Here is a 23,256-nt window from a genome sequence, read left to right as displayed (position 1 = left end):
CTGGTTTCTGGATTTCTCACAAGGGCAATTCATCCATGCATTGTGGCTAATTTAGTGTCTCCATGGAAGAACAGGGATCTGGGAATTCCTATTCCACCATCTTACTCAGGTCGCTCCTCTTTGTTCAGTTCTTTTTAGACTCAGCTTGTATCCCCACCTCAGGCAGCTGCAGTATTAAACTGTTGCCACTAATTGTGTTTGAGAAGTGTTCTAGGAAAGCTAGGAGCACAGAGGGAGCTCTGAATAAGGTAAAACACAGAGAAGTCTGAAAATGGAGCTTTTCAAGGAGCTGCCCTAAGGGTCAGATAGTAACAATTCTCTGGGGATGGAGCTGTTAGGGAACTCCAAACCCATTCTGGCCTCTCCAGTGGCTACTGTGCTGTTGTCTTTCACAGCCATCATAGTCATGATGTTTTTGGTTTAGGATATTGCAGGGCTGGTGAGAAGGAGGTGGGAATAGGGCAAGTTAAAATGCATCAAAGCTTGCTCATCTTACCAAGATTCAGCAGGTTTTCCTTGGATAAATTTTTATTAGTTATTTGCAAGCCTTTGGTTAATTTCCATAGTTCTTGAAAAGTTGATTTTCACAGTTTTTGCCAGTATTCTCATTGCTTTTATAGAAGAATGGATTTTCAGAGGTCCTTACTCCAACCCTCTGGAAGTGCTTCTTCAAATATAATTTTAATAATCTGTCACCTAATGGTTCAACTAGCTATTCTTTCCATTTTATTGAAAGCAAAGAGTCAGTAATGACCTGACCTGCAAAAGGATTTGTCACACTGTCATTAGGATCATTCACCCTCTCAGTTATACAGAATTTGGCTTTACCATAAAGGCTTTACCAAATCTTAGATGCTGACTTTTAATTTTTATTCATTCTCTTTCACTTAAAGGCAACTTGTTTAACCCAACCTAATCACAAAAGTTTGAGAAAATCAAAATATTAGCAAAAAGATCACTCCCTCATTTTGATGAAGAGGAAATCTTTTCTATAAGATAAACTCTTCATTATTATTTAGATGATTTTAAATTCTTCAGTGAAAGAAAAATTAGCCATATGCATTTGGCTTTCACACTTAAATCTTCTGTTCTGATCATTGAAAATTCATTTTCATGCCTCCCACCCTCGCTTCTTTTAACCCAGTCAGGGTCAGTGACATAATTTGCAGGGCCCAGTGTAAAATGAAAATGTGGAGACCCTTGTTCAAACTACAGGGGAAAAGTGCAGGTAAAGGTACTAAAAGATAAAGTTTTTTCTTTTAAAACTATTTTATTACTTATAAAACATAATAGGGTAATAGTGATACATGAGTAACAACATTTATGTTACAACATATGTTACAAATTACAAAAAACAATACTTTGATGCCATAATTTTGTATAATACAATAAATAATACTTTATTATATCAACATATATATCAATATATAAATATCTTGATTGATCATAGATTTTTGGAGGGGTCACTTTTCTGAAAATTCATTTATTCGGCCATCAAAACTTATTTTAGCAACTTCATTTTCAATTGATATAATTAAAATAACATCAGTTGCTCTTGACAAATGCAAGACCACAAATAGTTTATAATAAGTCTTAATTTTAAGAAGGATCTTTCTGCTATTGCAACTGTTACTGGAGCTGTTAAGAAAGTTTTATAGGCTGTAACAACATTAGGATAAATTTCTGATAAATTATTTTGAAACAAATTTTAGTGTATTTGAGCTAATGATTCTTGCAGAAAAATTTTTCTGAAGAGATTTACCTCTTCTTACAAATCTGTTTTTTGCAAGTCTCAATTTAGGATTAAATGTTAATTTATATAAGCATTTTAACTTTTCCCCTGACATTTCCTGTAACTTGCCGAGGTTGTACAACAAGCTGAAAATGGTTTCAGGATTTGTATATAATTTTAAAAGCCTGTCTATGAATTCTAATGCAACTATATGTTCAATCACAAGGAAAAGTAATTTTACCATTGTAAATTGTAATTATTTTAAATAATTGGTCCATGCAAGTTTTTTAATGAAAATAGTGGGTTTTCTCTGTGGAACGTGAGGATCTTTAAATTTAATTTCTCTTTCCAAGCCTGTGGATATTTGTTACCTAAGGCTGCAGTGTTTTTCAAAACCAAAGGTTTTAAACTCTTTGAAGAATTCTAATAACTCTGACATAGTTTATTGCAGTGTCCATGTGTATACTTTTATGTTGTAATAAGTTACTGACCAAGTTTATTACCTGAGTGTTCAGGCAAGAGAGTTTGTGTCTGTGCAGATGCTTCAGGGGTGGGCTGCGGGGACTGATGGGCACCTGGCCTCCCACCGTGTGGGCCAGCACTGCCCCTATGTGGCTGCCTCCTTTCTTCCAGGGCCAGCTTCTGCTGCAGCTGTCTTCTTCGCGATTAATGTGGGCTCAGGTTCTGGTGCAAGCAGTCCCCTCAGGGACCCCTGGGGCCTCAGATTGCTCTGTGTATGTGTGTGTACATGCCTGGGATCCAGGCCAACTGCTCAGCATGCATGGTGTCCACTGTTGCCTGGCGGATCTCCTGCACAGCTTTCATTGTCCCATTGGACTTCGATTATAAAACAGAAGTTTGAAGATAGAATTATTAAGAATTTCAGGATGGTGAGAGCGGAGCATTAAGCCAAACCTTTGCGAGCAGGGCCCTGTACAAGTTCACAGGTCACATGCCCATGAAACTACTCCTGAATCCAGTTCTCAGCCAGGGCTGAAGTTTGCCCATTGGGGTGGGCTACCTTGTGTTCTACCTGCGTGAGATTCTGAAAGAAGCCCTGAAAGAAGAGCCCGTGAAAGATGAGTGACAAGATATGTTACCAAAGTGGGTCCTCACCAGAGTCTGGCATTCTAAGGCACAGAAGGTCATCTTCTCCCCTCCACATGATGGTTCTGTAGAATCTCCGGGGAGACTCCAGTGCTGGGCAGCTCCTATCCCTGCTTCCAGCTGTACTCTTCTTTCTTGGGAGAGCTAGCCAACTCGAATAGTGGGAGAAAAAGTGGTGACAGCAACTGACTTGGAAATCACCCAAGTAAGATTTTGTTGTTCAAGTAACAGTTCAAGATGGGTTCAGTTTAGGGTGAGATGTGGGGTACTCTGCTCCACAGTCATTCAAGAATCCAAGTTGCTGGCAGCTCTAATATCCTCAACTGGTGGCTTCAAGGTCACTGCAGGTGTTGACATCCAGTGGCAAATGTAGGCTCACACCTAGTCCAGAGCTTGGATGTGAAACAGATTGCTTCCTATTCAAATTCCATTGGCCAGCACTCAGGAATCTGGCTATACTTATGTACATGAGGCCTGGAAAATCTAGTCTAATTCTGCACACAGGATGAAGAGGAAGCAGTTTTGATGATCAGCTGCCAGCCTCTGCCACAAGAGATGTGCAAAAATGGGAGATTTGGAGTCAAGTGTGTATAACACGTCCCCAGCCCTTCTGAGACAGGTATGGCTATGGGATGGGGACGTCTTCTGTTGAGGCATACAGCTCTGAGAGAGTTTTCTAGCTGTGATTCCTTGCACTCACGGATAGTGTTTGGTTCGTATTACAGCTTACATTCTGAGAAGAGCATGCACGGAGCATCCAGCATCAGACTGATGCCAAGCTGACTGACACTTCCATTATAAATGATCAAGCTGGCTTTTGCACAGCTCAGTCTTGAGTCATCCTTCGTGTGAATCAGCTGCTCAGTTAAGCTGATCATCAACATTCTGTAGGCGCAGATCGGAAATGTCAGATGCAGGACTATGGAGGTAAAAGCAGCACTGAGATTATTCTAACCCTCTACCCACCTCACATGAAACAAGAAATTCAACATTATAAATGGTAAACAAGTTGAGTGTATAGCATTAAATACGCAATGCCAGAAGTCTCATTTAAAATAATCTGTGCAATTCAGTGTCACACAAACCACATGATAGAATTAATTTTGGTGAATTTTAATCTGATTCTTGATGGCAAGTAGGAGAGCTATGACTATAGGGCTATCCTTCCCTATTTCAGCTTGTCGATATTTTAGAGAAACAAGCTGGAGAATTTGTTGAAAGAGGGCATCAACTGACTGAGCAAAGCCCTACAGGTGGAGTTTCTGGAATGGTCCTAGTTAATGCCCGTTGCTGTGATACAGTCATTAAAAATACCCCCTTTCACCCTCACAAGAGTCCTGGTTTGGATGATAAGTTATACAGTAACCCTATGACCAGGGGGCGGTCCCTTTATGTGGCCACCACTGTTCACGGGCTGGTTTGCAATTTTGCAGAACCAGCAGCTCAGGTTGTTAGGATGATCCAGGATGGGAGGAGGCTGGGTCACACCAAGGAAATTACAGGAGACTGATGCTTAAACTAGAACACTGGGTTTACACTTATTATGAAGAATGTAACTGCCAAGCAGAGTAGAAACTAATGTGGGTCTGTTAGTGTGTTCCCTCCCTTGAAGGGTGGTCTCCTTGGAAAGCCCATTATCAAAGTCGTCATTCTTGAGGATGAGGAGATTCAAGGTGACCGAGAGAGGAGACGCTGTAATCTGTAAGACAGGTTTTAGTACTTGGTACTCACACAAAGCATATCCTTTGTCCTACTAAGAGTTTTCCTTTATAACCAGGAATGTGGTCTTGGTTCTCTTTCCAAAGAGCTATTTGGGGTAAGCATCAGCTACAGGTAAAGAATAGGGATGTGTGGTTCCAATCTACTCTCTGTTCTTTACTAACTTTAAGTCCCACGTTCTCTCACCCGTTTGCAAGCCCTGTCAAAGCCAGTGTCACGGGCAGATATCCCCTGATGCCTGAGGTTCAGCCAGGAGCAGCCTTCTCCACTCCTTCTTTCCTAGCAACATTGGAGGTTGCAGAGATCCTAAATATTCACCACCATCCTGCCCCACTCTCCCACTCCAGTTCCCAGTTGACAATAGACACAATGGCCAGGAGAGGATTAAAATCAGCTTTATTAATAGACTGGAGAACACAGCTGGGGTCTGAGGCCCAAGTGAGGCTTCCTTTGTCCTCTCTGAAGTGATGACAGCTGAACCCACTGGGCAGGGCTCACCAAACTTACCCACCCCATCACAAACCGAGGCTGGACTGTGGAGAGCCGAGTCCTGGCTGGGCCCACTATGGGCAGGTCTGCTGGGTCTGTTTACTGCATGTAGACTGGAAGCCCAAAAGCAGGTCCAAGAGAAAGAGAGAGAGAGAGAGAAGAAGCAGGAGGACAAGTAAGCAGAGATCTTTAGCATATTATCTCCACCCAGTAGAGAAAGATGGCGCGAAGAGTCTCAAGTTCATCAACCACAACCATCCCAAGGTCACCCCACAGGTGGGAGCTTTTCCCCACTGCTTTCCTTCCAAGCTGAAGTGTAGTTAGGAGATCTTTCCCTTATTTGGCTGAGCAAGAAATGTGGGAATAAAGAAAAGAGCTACTCCTAAGCGGCCAGGTTGAGTCAGGAGCCTGGACTGCTCAGTGAATAGGTGCCCAAGGGCCATTTTGTGTGAGCCTTCCAGTCTGAAGACACTAATCCAAACGAAGGGGCTGGCTAGAGCTGCTGGAGTTGGGACTGTAGGTCCGTAAGTCACTTCAGGCCTGAACACTAACCACGGAATTCCTTTTTTTTGCCTGTACTCTAGAGCCTGGACCTCCGAGGACTGCTGAGCAAGAACTTGACAAACTTCCCCCACTCCCAGCCCCCTAGGTGGGTGAAATGAGTGGTCAAAATGTACACACTTCCAGTTATAAGATAAATAAGTCCTGGGGATATAATATATGGCATGGTGACTCTAGTTAACAATTCTGTATTACATATCTGAAAGTTGCTAAAAGAGCAAATCTTAAAAGTTCTCATCATAAGAAAAAAAATTTGTAACTATGTGAGGTGATGGATGTTAACTAAACTTACTGTGGTAATTACTTTGCAACATATACATATATCAAATCATTATGTTGTACACCTACAATGAATGCAATGTTGTATGTCAATTAAATCTCAATAAAACTGGAGCAAAAAAGAACTTGACAGACTTAAGAGGCCACTGCAGCTGGGGTACCACTTGGCTTGATATCTATGGTGTTCCTATCGTAAAGAGAGCCCCCTTTGCTTCATTCAGAGTAACACCTTCTGACTGAACTGTCAGGTGTGGAGTTGTTAGCTTTATGCCAAACCAAAGCAGAGGGCCTTTCAGGTCACGCTGTATGCAGGGCAAGATAGGAGTAGAATAGTAAGATTCTTCCAGGGCCCATGAACAGATAGGAGAAGTATAATGGCAAGTGTGACAGCGTTGAGTCTGCTGTAGCTCTCTCTGGCACAGGAAGTCATCCTTTTCCGGCCAAAAGTGATGACATGCTAACATCTAGCATTCTGAAATCCCTCCTCCTACCTGTCATGCAGAACGCTCCTCTTCATTTTTTCTCTCTCTCTTGTTATCTTAATGCCATTAATTAGGCTATACTGTCTTTTATGTTTGTTTGGGTGCATTTCCAGTGCACTCAGTATTCCTGGTTTTGGCCTGGGTGACTTCTGCAAAGGGTCAATCCTATCCATTACCTGTGATTTTTTTTCCCCATATTATCACCATTCAGGGATGACCTCATTCATGGTACTACGTGGCACTTTTCTGTAGTTTCCAAAAGGCTATTTATTCAACTTTACTTCGAATAAAACTAAATGATTGCAGAAACATTTTTCCCCAGAGTATTTTTATTAGGGATTCCTGCCACCATGTTAACATATAAAACAATCTGGATGTTGACATAGAAATGCAAATTTCACTATACAAAGATAAGGCTCCAATCATAGGTAACATGGCCCCATATCGCTAGTATTTCAATGAAATCCACTCATTTTGAATTCTTCCCAGAGTTGTCTTTATAAATATTAGACAAACCACAAAATATATTCCAAATACATAACATTTTACAGTATATTCCAAGCACAGACAGAAATACACGATACTTTACCTACATTTTTTGCATGATCCAACTTGCATTAGCACTAAAGACAGGATTGTGTGTGTATATGTATTTGCCATATATATGCGTATATATAACCACAAATGTACACACAGTGGTTTTCATGGAAAATATAAACCTTGGGGACTGTGAGTTTTATCCACCATGATATCTGAGAAGGAAAAGGAACAATAACATGTCACAAATTCCTCAATTGGGGAAAAATAAACACAACTATGTGTGAAGGGCATATCAGTTGTGTGTATATAAATACAGATTCATATATAAACATATATATGCCAATAATATGGAATATACATATACTCACACACTTGCTGTGAACTCTCTATCTCATGCTATTATGTCCCCTCCATCTGTGGGAGCAGTCTTTTCCTCATTTGATTCAGGCAACCCGTGACTGTCTTTTAACAACGCTTAAGTGGATATTTCTAAGAGGCTCTTATTCTACCCCAGCATAATGGCATTTAAGGATCCCAGTTTACTTTTGGTGGCTATTGTTTAAATTCAGCAGACCCTATCCTGTCAACTCCTTCACTTAAAAACATTTCTATTCAGGGGCTGGCTCCATGGCCGAGTGGTTAAAGGTCTGCGTGCTCCACTTTGGCGGCCTGTGTTCGCAGGTTTGGGTCCCAGGTGCAGACCTACTACTCCACTCATCAGCCATGCTGTGGAGGCATCCCACGTACAAAAAATAGAGGAAGCCTGGCACAGATGTTAGCTCAGGGCTAACCTGCCTCAAGTGAAAAAGGAGGAGGATTAGCAATGGCTATGAGCTCAGGGTGAATCTTCATCACACACACACACACAAAAATTCTATTCAACAGTTAAGTTTTTTGCCTAAGAGAAAAGAGATGTTAGCTGGAAATGTTAAAATAATGTATTTATTACTCTTTAATATAAATTCACATGGTTGGACTACATGTGATATTTATCCTGTCAGTTATTTTTCAAATGTTTTATAATGGGAAATAGATTACTTCCATAATTTAAAAAATATTATTCAATATTATTTAAAAGGGTGAGGGCTAAATGATTTGTTATGGTTAGAACTTCAAAGAAAATGATATGAAGCATGATTAGAAGGGGGACTAATTCTATGCAGATTACACTGGAGTATCCTTATGTCAGAAGGTATGACTTAGAAGTCATATGAAAAAAGAAGAGGGAAGAAATCTTCAATTTCAAAGCTGGCCATTTGAAAACTTCCAAAATAAACTATAGACGATATATTTCTATGTTTATATCAAATTTCAGGTATTAAATGTTCTTTATTAAAAAGCAAAATCAATCACCAAAAGCACATGGGAAGGAACACCCTACAAACTTCACAGCCAATGTGTATCATATTCGCTCAACAGAAGGCTCCGTGAGCTGACTTTTAAAACTTATTTTCAAAATTAAGTATTTAGTAAAGCACTCAGAGATCCATTGAGTAGGACTGGAATGGCCAATTTGGAAATTGTGCTAATGATGGAGTTGGAGTGTCTATTAGAGTTAGGGGGAGATCACAGGCAGCCCAGTGTCTTTGTAAATGAAGGCAATGGAATGTTTTCGATCCACGGAGAAATCCCAGTGCTCCATGCTCTAAGCTCCATATGCTCTTCTTTCTCATTTGTACCACAGTATTGGTAGGTACTTCTCCATGGGAGGATGTTAGAGCCTTTCCTTCATGGCTTTAATGGTCTGAAGGAAAGTTCAAGAGCATGTTTCCCATCTACTGTCTGATTAGGGAGTCATTTCACTACTTCACCCAAGCAGAAACACCATATCATCTAATGAGTCCCCTCCACTTTCATTTTAATTATGAATGAGTTACGATCTTAAGGAAACCAGGAAGGGAAGGGAGTATAATGACCACCACAAAGAAAGATCATCGGCATTTATCAAAAACCCAAAATCCATTCTTTTCATTCTCTCTCTTTCTCACACACCTCTTTTGAAGTTTCTTCTAGAGAATCACAATGAATGGCCTGAGGGACCAAATAACATGACTTAAAGTTTCCCCACTTTTATTTAGAGCCACTTACGCATATTCATGTCAACTCAGACAGTGAGTACACTGTTCTTTACATCATCCAGGACCTTGCATCATCATCACTTTCATCAAACAGATCATCTGCCAGCTGCCACTTGCCTATCAGCCTCACCAGAACTCTGTTTTGCTACTTGCCATTTGCCCCATTCCCATCTGCTTCCACTCTTGGGTTAATGTACAATAATATGCAATTAACTAGCATATCTTTTAACTATTTTCCTTTAAAGTTTCACTTTCCTTTAAAAACATTCTACTTCCCCAGCCAAAATATATGGACAGAATGCAAATGAAAGTAATGTCATCTTGTCCAAATACTTTGATAAATGGACCACCCTGTGTCCATTTGATGCTCTCAGTTTCTACATCCTCCAGTTCCATCATCCATCTTAGGAGCTTACTTATTACAGTGTCTTTCTACCTATTTTCTATCTCATATGCAGGTAACAACAAATTATGCAATGATTTAGCCAAAAACATTTTTAAAAACAAACCAGTGCCAAAACATTAAAAAAATTCCTGACATACTCTTTGTGCGTCATTCTTACAATCTGTACACTTAAATAACTCCAGGTGGCTTCTTCTTTTTTTTTTTTTTTTTGCTAAAAATTTACCAAAATATTTTGAACACATAAAAATATTTTTAAAAAAACAAAAACAAAAGCCCAGCATAAATTTAGTTGTATAGGCATTGGTTAGAAGATGTTGTTTTCACTAAGGATTATATTCAAAAACCTTCTCTTGGGTTTTTACTAAAATTCTGATTCTGAACCTTATAGCTTGTAATGCTGCTAACTATTAAAAAAGGGGAAATCTAATTCAGCTCAATGTATTATGATATAATAGATAAAGAGTATGTCTGTAATATAATAAAAAATAAACATATTTTTGGTTATTTAAAGGCCATCTTCCTGACCTGTAAATAAAATAAATGTATTTGATTTAAACTTATTTAATTGCAGTGAATTATGGAAAGCTAACTTAAAGGTTTGAATAATCAGTTATGAGTAAAGAACACCTGTTGATGGCCCTGTGACCATTCAGAACCAGGCATTTGCTGAAAAAAACAAATCACTAGTATTGAATATAGCCCTTAGTCATATGAGATATGAACCTTATGAGCAACCCAGCATGTAGAGAATGAGGTTTACTTTGCCAGCCACCCACTCCTTGAGAGGACAGTAGTATTCATAGTGAAACTGCTCAAACTCTGGCGTCTGGCGGATTTCACATAAGAAGGAGAGATCAATACCTGACTCCAAAAGGAGGAGGAGCAGGGGGAATACAAAGAGCAGCAGCCCCAGGCCCACCACCAGGAGCCTGGAAAAACTCTTGACCAGTGGGTTCACCCGAATATGGCCGCTCAGAATGTCATAGCTCCACGACAAAGCTTGGTGAGCCTCCTTCAGCTCCTCTTCTTCAGCCATCAGAAAGGCATTTTCATCTGCTTCCAGATCCTCGAATGAATCTGTGTCTTCTCTTTCCAATTCCAGCCTAGATGGACAGTCAAAGAGCATGTCAATCTCGTCATCATCAACGGGAGTGGGGAGCAGGCTGGCACTTGGGTTATATGCCAGTTCAGAGATGGTCAAGGGCTCTTCTCTTATTTTATCTTCCTCTTCTCTTGGGGGGTTCTCATACTCCCGGGCTTCCTTCACTGGTGAGCTGGAGATCAAGGGGGCAGAAATATTGTCTTCTTTGGGTAATGGAACACCTGTAAAGAGACATTTTTTTCTTAAAATTTCAGGTTTTCTTTCTCCACAAAGATCTGCAGATGCAAACAAACCAAAAAAAGAATGGAATTCAAGGAATCCATGAAATTGTTCTGTGTGGAATCCTGACTTTTAACAATGTCATTTTAGTAAGAGACCCTGTACCATAAGTTCTAAGGTCAACATGCTAAACCAAAAATAACCACCACAACTCAAATGGTTGGCAATATTTACAACATTTACATGTGCAATTATGGTCTGCAAACTTCCAACTTTGGTCATGTCTGAAAGAATAAAATGACAATAAATCACTATTATAATTGTGAATGGTATCTTTTAGAACTCAACCTGTCATCCTATAAAGTATTATGGTAAAATATAGAATCTACTATCCAATGATAATCACTTTATTATTTTTATGTATTGTTTTCTAGTCTTCATCTTAGGCACAATTTTGTGGTTTCTATTTTTATATAATTGTAGTTATATTGTATGCACAGACTTACATTTTCCTCCTTTCATTTGACATTTTAATTTAGACATTTTCTGTTGACATGAACTCCCATTGGTATTCCTTATAATGGTTCCCGAATTCTCTATTTAGTTAATACAATAAATTAGTTTCCTATTAGCAAACATTTAGATTGCTTTGCAGCTGTAAAAAAAAAATGCCATGAGACATTTTTACATATAAGGCCTTTTTTTCCCCTCTTATTTCAGTTCATTTGCCATACATAGATGTCTGAAAGGCAAATTGCTTGGTCAAAGGGTATGAACACTATTTCTTAGAGTTTATTCAGGGAGAGGTGTTTCTCAGCCCTCATTTTACAGATGGGAAACCCAGTTACCTACTGTCAGGCCTAAAGCTAGCTCTCCTAATTTTGAGTCTTGGGTTCTTAGTGGTAAATAAAGGCAAAATCAAAGAAGTGTTCCCAAGGATGGCTCTATAATATAATACCTAATTGGTAGCCAAGTGTATCAGGTAAGTGGAAACCACCTTTTAATGATACATTTCAGGATTGCTGTTTCTGCAAGATGAGCAGAAAGTGATGTTACCAAGGTGGCGACATAGTTTGTTCCTTTCTTCACTCCCCCTCACAAGAAGAACAATTAATAACTGTTCATGGACAAGACACCACTGAGAGAACATGGGAGTGAGGCTGAAGAACCCCACCCCTCCTGGCCCAATACCACAGAGACCAAGGTAGACTGCATTAGAAGAGTAAGAGGAGCAGCTACACACTGATCACATTGCCCTGTCCCAAGGCTGGTGCAGCACCATGCTGAGAAGTCCCCCTATGTTTATAGGAGCCTATAGTTCCTACAGTAGGAAAAGAAAACCCAGGGGTGACATCTAGACTCTCTACCCCTGAACACTGTGGGTTGCTTTGTAGGATCCTTTACTCGGTTTTGCCCCACAGGGATCACAGGGGAATCTGTGAGGCTCAACCACTGGGAATCTGATTGTGACAGAGAAGGGGGAGGGGCTTCCAAAAACCAGCTCTCAGATCTTGGCAGACCAAGTTCTTACCTGCAAAGCCCAAGTAGTAATCCCAACCAGCAGCTATGCTCATGTGTAGAACCAAAGTGGTGGTGTATTCTGGCCAGGGAGCTTGGCAGGGTGCAGGTCTGCCTGATTTGGGTCCTCAGATGAGGAGTTTTGCCAGCCCTGGAGCCTGGTCTGCCCATGCCCAGGCAGAAATACTGAGTCACAGCCCCATCTCCTGCAAAGAGTGGCCTCCAGCCCCATCTGATAGAAAGAGCTGGCGAGAACACCTGGAAGCTGCATTACCCAGCAAAAGTTGAGCCAAGAGGTGGGCAGACAGAGCTGACTACCCATAGAGCAAAGAAACTGGAGCATGGGTCAGCTTTCGTGAAGACCACAAAGAGCCTTGGTGGCCTTGGAGCTGCTTCTCCCACTGCACCCAGGCAGGGAAACTAATTCATAGCCTCACTCATTGCTAAATACAGAATTCAGCCCACTGACCAGGGAATCTTACCAGAGCACATGGGAAGCTGTATAACCCATCTAACAGCACTGCATACAGTGGCACTTGAACAGAGAGCACAGCCTGTGGCTTTCCCTGTCTGCAGAGCAAAACTGGTGGCCTCCCCAGAACAGGATATCCAGTGCACATTCTTGCCTGATTTGGGTCCCAAAACAATATGACATGCAGGCCCTGGGTCCCATCCTGCTCTCTCATCAGGGAAGGGAAGCTAATTCATAGCCCCACCTACTGCTGAGTAGAGTACCCAGCCCATACCATCTAGTAAGCCTGACCAGACAATCTGCAGAGCCTATCCTACAGCCTTGCTTGGGCAGGGGACCAAACCAGCAGCTGTATCCAGCTGTTCTCAGCCAGGGGCACACCCCTCCACCCATGACCTTGGAGCTCAAACAGTTTCCTGGCTCAAAAATAGACCCTAGTAGCAGGGTCTGCCTAAGGATATTACTGGCAGATACATCCAGAAACCCAAAGTGACCTGACTGGTGAAGAACTGTCTCTGCCAAAGTGAACCTGCAAAGTCTGGAGGAGGAGACCACCTCCTCAAATGCTCAGACACCAAGATAAAGAGTTGAGGATCATGAAAGATCAGGTAAATAATGACACGCTGCACGAAACTAATAAAGCATTAATAACTGACCCTAAAGCAATAGAGATCTATGAACTGTCAAAGAATTCAAAATAATCCTCTTAAAGAAGTTTAGCAAACAACAAGAACACATAGACAACTAAACAAAAGTAAAAGAACAATGAATAGGGCCAGTCCTGGTGACCTAGTGGTTAAGTTTGGTGCACTCCTCTTTGGTGGCTCAGGTTTGGTTCCCGGGTGCAGACCTACTCCACTCATCTATCAGTGGCCATGCTGTGATGGCAACACACATACAAAATAGAGGATGACTGGCAATAGATGTTAGCTCAGGGTGAATTGTCCTCAGTAAAACAAAACAAAACAAAAAACAATGAGTGAACAAAATGAGAAGTTCAACAAAAAAATGGAAACCATAAAAAAAAACTAAACAAACAGAAATCCTAGAGCTGAAAAAGAAAATAACTGAATAATTCAATAGAGAGCTTCAAAATCAGACTCAACCATGCAGAAGAAAGAACCAACAATCTGGAAGACAGGATATTTGAAATTACCCAGTAAGAGGAGCAAAAATAAAAAAGAATGAAGAAGAGTGAAGCCAGCCTATGGGACTTATGGGACAAGGAAAAGAAACAATATTTGCATTATGGGAATTCCAAGAAGAAAAGAGAAAGAGAAAGGGACAGAAAGTATATTTAAAGCAACTACGGCTGAAAACTTCCCAAACCTGGAGAGAGAAATAGACATCCAGATCCAAGGGGCCCAAGGGACCCCAAATAGGTCAACACTGAGACACATTATAATTAAAGTGTCAAATGTCAGAGACAAAGAATTTTAAAAGCAGCAAGAGAAAAGAGAGAAGTTACATAAAAGGGAAATCCCATGAGACTATAGGTGGATTTCTCAACAGAAACTTCTCAGGTCAAAAGAGAACGGGATGATATATTCAAAATATCTAAAGAAAAAAACCTGTAAACCAAGAATATTATGTCCAGTGAAGCTGTCTTTCAGAAATGAAGGAAGGATAAAGACTTTTCTGAACAAAGAAAAGCTGAGGGAATTCATCACTAGACCTGCCCTAAAAGAAATGCTAAAGTTTCTTTGAGTTGAAATAAAAGGATGTGAATTAACATCATAAAAACATAAGAAGGCAGGGACTGGCCTGGTGGAATAGTGGTTAAGTTCGCGAGCTCCACTGCAGTGGCCCGGGGTTTGTGGGTTCGGATCCCAGGTGTGGACCCTCACATTGCTCATCAAGCCATGCTGTGGCGGCATATCATATAGAAAATAGTGGAGGATTGGCATAGATGTTAACTCAGGGACAATCTTCCTCGCCAAATAAATAAATAAATAAGAAGGCAAGGTATTTTCGAGATCTTGTCAAGATGGCAGCATAGGCAGACTCTGAACTCAACTCTTCCCACAAACACAACCAGATTACAAATTTTCTTGGAAAAATTACCGCAGAGAGAGAACTGAAAACTGGATAAAAAGAACCCCCACAACAAGGGACAGTCCTGACTGAGGCAGAAAAGGCAGAAATTCCTCCTGAAGAGAAAAAAGTCACCTTCGTGAGCCACAGAGATTCACAGCCAGCCCGGCAGGAGCCACCCTAAGGTATGTAGCTCTCCCTGGAGAAGTGGGGACATGAGTGGGGCCCATTACTGATGTAAGCATCTTGCAGACTCAGCACAACTGAGACGAGTGTCCTACTATTTGGCTTCACTGGCTATTAACGGCAACATTGGAATACCCCAAGAAAAGCTATTGAATGAAAGCCCAAAATACCTGGCTCTTAAAGGGCCCATGCACAAATTCTCCCATCTCAGGGAGCAACCTAAAATCATCATAAAGAAAGCTGCATAGTCCTTTGGTGAAGAGACTCACCTGGTGGGCTCTGGGTGCATCTCAGTGAGAGGTGAGACCTTTCCAGAGACTGAGACATTGGTGGTGGTCATTGTTGTGACCTAGTACAGGCATGCTGACACAGGTGCTGGCAGATGCCAGTGAAGTTCTTTCCCTGGCCTGTTAGCCCTGGGGCCTGCCACACCCACTAGAGCCCAGATTTAATCCAGTTCAGGCAGGGCAGGCAGCCTGCCCTAGGGACTGGCCCCACCCAACAGCAAGCCCTCAGGCTACTTGTTGGCCTGCATAGACTGGGTGCCTTGATCCTCTACAGGCAGGCAAGTGTGTCCGCCTCTGTGGGGCAGGGTGTGTGTGAGGAACAGGTGAACTGTGAGGGACATTGGTGGAGAGGTGGGGGCCTCTGCAGTGGGATTACTGGGTTCATTCCAGGGGGTCGGGATGTGTGCACAGGTCAGGACTATGTTGACAGTGAGTGTGGATCTGTGGGAGGTGGGGCTTATCAGTGGCAGAAGACCTGTGCTTCACAAACAGCAACAAAGAAGATCAGCCCTACCTTCCAAAGCCTGACACAATTGGGTGCTCCTATGCCTGGGGCTAGCCCAACACAGCTGCAATCCTAAGAGAGCTGACGACAGACTTGCAGGCCTGAGGCCTACAGCAACTGTAAGCCCCTGAGCCTAGCAACCAGCTACACTGGGTGCCTACCCAATTAACAGGAAAACTGCAACAGGAGTGTACCATTAGACCTTGTAGCCAACAGTGCTGGGGCTTGCTAAACCCGATTTACAAACAGTTGGACAGGGAGGGAAAGCCTAGACTCCCTGAGTACCTGCAGTAAGAGCAACCCTGCTACAGCAGGACACAAGTAGCCCACACAAGGATCACTCCAGGAACATTTGGACTGGTGAGGAGAGGGAAGCACACTGCCAGGTCTCAAAAGGCATCTCTTACATAAGGCCACTTCTCCAAGATCAGGAGACATAGCTGACTTACCTAATACATAGATATAAGCACAGAGAAAGAGGCATAATGAGGGGGCAAAGGAATATGTTCAAAGCAAGGGAACAGGACAAAGCCCCAGAAAAAGAAGTAAATGAAGCAGAAAAAAGCAATCTACCTGATAAACAGTTCAAATAAAAACTCATAAAGATGGTCACTGATATTGGTAGAAGACTGGATGAACACAGTGAGATTGTCAACAAAGGACTGGTAAATATAAAAAAGAACCAATCAGAAATGAAGAATACAATACTGGAAATGAAAAATTCACTAGAGGGATTCAATAGCAGAGTAGAGGATACAGAAGAATGGCTCAGTGAGCTAGACAAAAGACTAGAGTTAATCACCCAAGCAGAACAGACAAAAGAAAAAAGAATGAAAAAGAATAAGAACAGTCTGAGGGAACTTTGAGACAATATCAAGCACACTAACATTTGTATTATAGGTTCCTCAGAAGGAGAAGAGAAAGACAAAAGGGCAGAGAATCTATTTGAAGAAATAATAGCTGACAGTTTTCCGAACCTAAGGAAGAAAACAGACATCCAAATCAGGACACACAGAGAGCACCAAACAAGATAAACCCAGAGGCCCACACCAAGACACATTATAATTAAAATGTCCAAAATTAAAGATAGAGAATCTTAAAAGCAGCAAGAGAAAGGTAAGGAGTGACATACAAAGGAAAGCCCATAAGGCTATTGGTGGACTTCGCAGCTGAAACCCTACAAGTTAGAAGAGAGTGGCATGACTTATTTAAAGTGCTGAAAGGAAAAAATCTACAGCCAAGAATACTCTATCCAGCAAGGTTATTATTCAGATTGAAAGGAGAAATAAAGAGTTTCCCAGAGAAGCAAAATTTAAAGGAGCTTATCACCAAGAAACCAGTTCTACAAGAAATGCTGAAGGGCCTTATTTAAGTGGAAAAGAGAAGACCACAAATATGGATAAGAAACCTTTCAAAAAAAGAAAAAGCAAACAGGCAATAAAATCACTGGTAAAGGCAAAAATACAGTAAAGGTAGAAGATCAACCACCTATGAAGATAATATGAAGGCTAAAAGACAAAAGTGATAAAATTACCTATTTCAATGATAAGAGGGTAATGGATAGACACAGACAAAATAAGAGATTAGATATGATTTCAAAAACATAAAATGTGGGAGGAGGGGAGTAAAAGAGTAGAGCTTTTAGAAAGAGGTCAAGATAAAGAGACTATCAACTCAATACAGATTGCTATATACATAGAATATTATACGGGAACTTCACAGTAATCACAAATCAGAAACCTATAATAAATAAAGAAGTAAGTAAGAGGAAAGAAATCAAACATATTACTAAAGAAAGCCATCAAACCACAAGGGAAGAGAGCAAGAGAAGAAGAAAGGAACAGAGCAGAACAACTAAAACACCCATAAAAAAAAAGTAGCAAGGTGGCAATAAACACATATTTATCAATAGCTACTTTAAATGTCAATGGACTAAATGCTCCAATCAAAAGGCATAGGGTGGCTGATTGGATAAAAAAACAAGACCCATATATATGCTGCATACAAGAGACACACTTCAGACCTAAAGACACTCACAAACTGAAAGTGAAAGGATGGAAAAAGATACTCCACGCAAACGGCAAAGAAAAGAAAGTGGGGGTAGCAATACTTATATCAGACAAAATAGACTTTAAAACAGTAACTGTAATAAGAGACAAAGAAGGGCAGTACATAATGAAAAAGTGAACAATCCAACAAGAGGCTATAACACTTGTAAATATTTATGCGCTCAGCATAGGAGCACCTAAATATATAAAGCAATTATTAACAGACATAAAAGGAGAAATAGACAGTAATACAATAATAGTAGGGGACTTTAACACTCTACTTACACCAATGGATAGATCATCCAAACAGAAGATCACTAAGGAAACACTGGTGTTAAACAACACATTGGACCAGATGGACTTAGTAGATATATATAGAACATTCCATCAAAAAACTGCAGAACACACATTCTTTTCAAATGCACATGGAACATTCTCAAGGATTGATCACATGTTAGGCCACAAAATAAATGTCAATAAATTTGAGAAGATTGAAATAATACCAATCATCTTTTCTGACCACAAAGGTATGAAACTAGAAATCAACTACAGGAAGAAAACCAGAAAAGCCACAAAAATGTGGAGATTAAACAAAATGCTACTGAAGAGTGAATGGGTCCATTCAAAGGAGAAATTAAAAAATACCTGGAGACAAATGAAAATGAAAATACAACATGCCACAATCTATGGGATACAGCAAAAGCAGTTCTAAGAGGGAAGTTTATAGAAATCTGGACCTCCCTCAGCAAACAAGAAAAATTACAAATAAAAAATCTAATGGTATACCTAAAGGAACTGGAAAAAGATGAACAAACAAAGCCCCAAATCAGCAGAAGGAAGGAAAAAATAAAAATCAGAGCAGAAATAAATGAAATACAGACTAAAAAAAATTAGAAAAAATTGATGAAACCAAGAGCTCGTTCTTTGAAAAGATAAACAAAATTGACCAATCTCTAGATAGACTCACCAAGAAAAAAGAGAGAAGGCTCAAATAAATAAAATCAGAAATGAAAGAGGAGAAATTACAATGGACACCTCGGAAATACAAAAGATTACAAGAAAATACTATGAAAAGCTATATGTCTACAAATTGGATAATCTAGAAGAAATGGATAAATTCTTAGAATCATACAACCTTCCAAAACTGAATCGAGAAGTAGAGAATTTGAATAGACCAATCACCAGTAAAGAGATTGAAACAGTAATCAAAAACCTCTCAAAAAATTAAAGTCCAGGACCAGATGGCTTCCCTGGTGAATTCCACCAAACATTCAAAGAAGACCTAATACCTATCCTTCTCAAACTCTTCCAAAAAATTGAAGAGGAGAGGAAGCTTCCTAACTCATTCTATGAAGCCAACATTATCCTGATACCAAAACCAGAAAAGAACAGAAAAACAAAATTACAGGCCAATATCACTGATGAACATCAATGAAAAGATCCTCAACAAAATACTAGCGCATTGAATACAACAATACATTAAAAAGATTATACATCATGATCAAGTGGGATTTATTCCAGCAATGCAGGGATGGATCAACATGTGCAAATTAATCAACATGATCCACCACATTAACAAAATGAAGAATAAAAATCACATGATCATCTGAATAGATGCAGAGAAAGCATTTGACAAGAAATAACATCCATTTATGATAAAAACTCTAAATAAAAGGGGTATAGAAGGAAAGTACCTCAACATAATAAAGACCATATATGATAAACGCACAGCTAATTTCATTCTCAATGGAGAAAAACTGAAAGCTATCCCTCTAAGAACAGGAATCAGGCAAGGATACCCATTTTCACTACTCTTATTTAACATAGTATTGGAAGTCCTAGCTAGAGCAAGGAAACAAGAAAAAGAAATAAAAGAGATCCAAACTGGAAAAGAAGAAGTGAAACTGTCACTATTTGCAGTTGACTGATTTTATATATAGAAAACTAAAGAATCCACTAAAAATCTTTTAGAAATAATAAATGAATACAGTCAAGCCTTAGGATGCAAAATCAGCATACAAAAATCAGCTGTGTTTCTATATAATAACAACAAAATAACAGAAATAGAAATTAAGAATACAATCCCATTTACAATTGTAACAAAAAGAATAAAATAGCTTGGAATAAACTTAACTAAAGAGGTGAAAGATCTGTACACTGAAAACTATAAAACATTGTTGAAAGAAACTGAGGAGAAGCAAAGAAATGGAAAGATGTTCTGTGCTCTTGGGTTAGAAGAATTAACAGAGTTAAAATGTCCATACTTCCTAAAGCAATCTATAGATTCAACGCAATCCCTATCAAAGTTCCAACAACATTTTTCACAGAAATAGAACAAAGAATCCTAAATTTTTTTTTTTTTAAAGATTGGCACCTGGGCTAACAACTGTTGCCAATCTTCTTTTTTTTCCTCTGCTTTATTCCCTCACGCCCCCGCCCCCCGGTACATAGTTGTATATCTTAGTTGCAGGTCCTTCTAGTTGTGGGATGTGGGACGCCACCTCAACGTGGCCTGATGAGTGGTGCCATGTCCGTGCCCAGGATCCGAACCCTGGGCCGCCACAGCGGAGCACGCAAACTTAACAACTCGGCCACGGAGCCGGCCCCAAGAATCCTAAAATTTATATGGAACAACAAAAAGACCTAGAATAGCCACAGGAATCCTGAGGAAAAAAAAACAAAGGTGGAGGTATCACACTCCCTGATTTCAAAATATACTACAAAGCTATAGTGACAAAAACAGTATAGTACTGGCACAAAAACAGACATACAGATCAATGGAACAGAATTGAGAGCCCAGAAATAAATCCACTCATCTATGGACAGCTAATTTTCAACAAAGGAGCCAACAGCATACAATGGAGAAAGGAATCTCTTCAATAAATGGTGTTGGGAAAACTGGACAGCCACATGCAAAAGAATAAAAGTAGACTATTATCTTATACCATGTACAAAAATCAATTCAAAGTGAAACTTCTAGAATAAAACATAGGCAGTATGCTCTTTGACATTGGTCTTAGCAGCATTTTTTTCAAATACCATGTCTGACCCGGCAAGGGAAACAATAGAAAAAATAAACAAATGGGACTAAATCAAACTAAAAATCTTCTGCATAGCAAAGGAAACCATCAAATAAATGAAAAGATAACCTAACAACTTGGAGAATATTTTTGTAAACCATACATCAGATAAGGGGTTAATATCCAAAATATACAAAGAACTCATACATCTCAACAACAAAAAAACCAACAACACAATTAAAAAATGGGTAAAAGATCTGAACAGAAATTTCTCCAAAGAAAATATATGGATGGCCAACAGACATATGAAAAGATGTTCAACGTCTTTAACTATCAGGGAATTGCAAATCAAAACTACAGTGAGATATCACCCCACTCTGGTCAGAATGGCTACAACTAACAAGACAGGAAACAACAAGTTTTAGAGAGGATGTGGAGAAAGGGAACCCTCGTACGCTGCTGGTGGGAGTGCAAACTGGCGCAGCCACTATGGCAAGCAGTATGCAGTTTCCTCAGAAAATTAAGAATAGATCTACCTTATGATCAAGCTATTTCACTGCTGGATATTTATCCAAAGAACTTGAAAACACAAATGCATAAAGATACATGCACCCCTTTCTTCATTGCAGCATCATTCACAATAGCCAAGACTTGGAAGCAACCTAGGTGCCCATCAAGGGACGAATGGATAAAGAAGATGTGCTATATATACAAAATGGAATACTGCTCAGTCATAAGAGATGATGAAATCTGGCCATTTGTGACAACATGGATGGAACTTGAGGGTATTATGCTAAGTGAAATAAGTCAGAGGGAGAAAGTCAAATACCGTATGATCTTACTCATAAGTAGAAGATAAAATCAATGACAAACAAACAAATAGCAACAGAGATTGGATTGGTGGTTACCAAGGGGAAGGGGGGAGGGAGGAGGGCAAAAGGGGTAATTAGGCACACGTGTGTGGTGATGAATTGTGATTAGTCTTTGAGTGGTGAACATGATGTAATCTACACAGAATTTGAAATATATTGTGATGTACACCTGAAAGTTATACAATCTTATAATCCAATGTTACTGCAATTATTAAAAAAAAGAAGGCAAGGTAAAACATAATGGTAAAAATATAGTCAAAGTTAGACTTTGTAACAAGGTAATGATGGTGCATAAAGAGACTGACTTTAGCTTTAAAGACACACATAGACTGAGAGTGAAGGGAAGGAAAAAGGCATTTCAAGCAAATGGTGACCAAAAAAAGCAGAGGTAGCTATACTTGTATCAGACAAAATAGACTTTAAACTAAAAATGGTAAAAAAAGATAAAGAATTATATAATGATAAAGGAGTCAATATATCAGAAGATATAACAATTGTAAATATTTATGCACCCAACATTGGAGCACCTAAATACATAAAGCAAAACAGAGCTAAAAGGAGAAATCAAAAGCAATATGATAATAGTTGGGGGATTTAATATGCCATTCTCAACAATGGACAGATCATCCTGACAGAGAATCAATATGGAAATAGTGGATTTGAACCACAATATAGATGAAATGGACCTAACAGTCATATATAGAATATTCTATCTGACAACAGCAGAGTATACATTCTTCTCAAGTTCACATGGAACATTTTCTAGAATAGGCTATATGTTAGGCCACAAAACAAGTCTTAGCAAATTCAAGAAGACTGAAATCATACCAAATATCTTTTCTGACCACAATGGTATGAAACTAGAAATCAATAACAAGAGGGAAACTGGAAAATTCATGAATATGTGGAAATTAAACAACACTCTCCTGAACAATCAATGGCTCAAAGGAGAAATTAAAGGAGAAATAAAAAAGTATCTCGACCTCCCATTATCCTTTTGTATCTTGACCATCCATTATCCTTTTCCTAGTTGAGTCAGATATTTCTTGTAGAATTTCTCCATTTAAAAGAAATCTTACTTATCCCTCCCCTTTCACCTGAATAATTTCTAGATTTTTATCTTTGAGCTCATTAGTTCTCTTTTCCTTATGGTCTGCATGATGTAGTCTATACAGAAGTCAAAATATAACAATGTACACCTGAAATTTATGTTATAAACCAATGTTACCTCAATAAAAAAATTTATCTTGAGACAAACAAAAATGGAACACAACATGCTAAAACATATGTTATGCAGCAAAAGCAGTTCTAAGAGGGAAGTTCATTGCAATAAACACCTACATTAAGAAGCAAGAAAGATCCCAAATAAACAACCTAAACTGTACACCTTAAGGAACTAGAAAAGAAGAACAAACTGAACCCAAAGTTAGCAGAAGGAAGGAAATAATGATGATTAGAAAATGAATGAAATGGAGAACAAGAAAATAGAATAGATTAACCAAACTAACAGTTGGTTCTTTGAAAAGATAAAGAAAATTGACAAACTTTTAGCTAGAGTAACCAAGGGAAAAAAAGAGAGGATCCACATCTATAAAATTAT

General features: G+C 39.5%; 1 protein-coding gene and 1 long non-coding RNA gene across 22 annotated transcripts in view; one reads left to right on the top strand and one right to left on the bottom strand.

The window, feature by feature from the left end:
* The first annotated feature begins 1,284 nt into the window (after nt 1–1,284).
* On the top strand, nt 1,285–8,932 carry LOC139041737 (uncharacterized). Its single transcript, XR_011497503.1, has 3 exons — nt 1,285–3,458; nt 3,565–3,766; nt 5,632–8,932. It is a non-coding gene; the product is annotated as an uncharacterized lncRNA (long non-coding RNA).
* The window catches only part of FRMD3 (FERM domain containing 3), a 382,586-nt gene continuing 364,267 nt past the window's right edge, over nt 4,938–23,256 (bottom strand). For 14 of the 21 annotated variants that reach the window (XM_070495921.1, XM_070495924.1, XM_070495918.1 and 11 more), the window contains one exon: nt 5,378–10,716. In XM_070495921.1, the coding sequence (XP_070352022.1) occupies nt 10,118–10,716 (599 nt within the window). In that variant the 3' untranslated portion in view covers nt 5,378–10,117. Of the gene's footprint in view, nt 5,161–5,377; nt 10,717–23,256 lie in introns of those variants that run through there. The other 7 variants (XM_070495934.1, XM_070495935.1, XM_014830161.3 and 4 more) reach the window with 1 other exon arrangement.

Source organism: Equus asinus, chromosome 23 (assembly GCF_041296235.1).
Source record: "Equus asinus isolate D_3611 breed Donkey chromosome 23, EquAss-T2T_v2, whole genome shotgun sequence".
Taxonomy (NCBI): domain Eukaryota; kingdom Metazoa; phylum Chordata; class Mammalia; order Perissodactyla; family Equidae; genus Equus; species Equus asinus.
The sequence above is the reverse complement of the archived record's forward strand: the minus strand, read 5'-3'. Positions and strand labels throughout refer to the sequence as shown.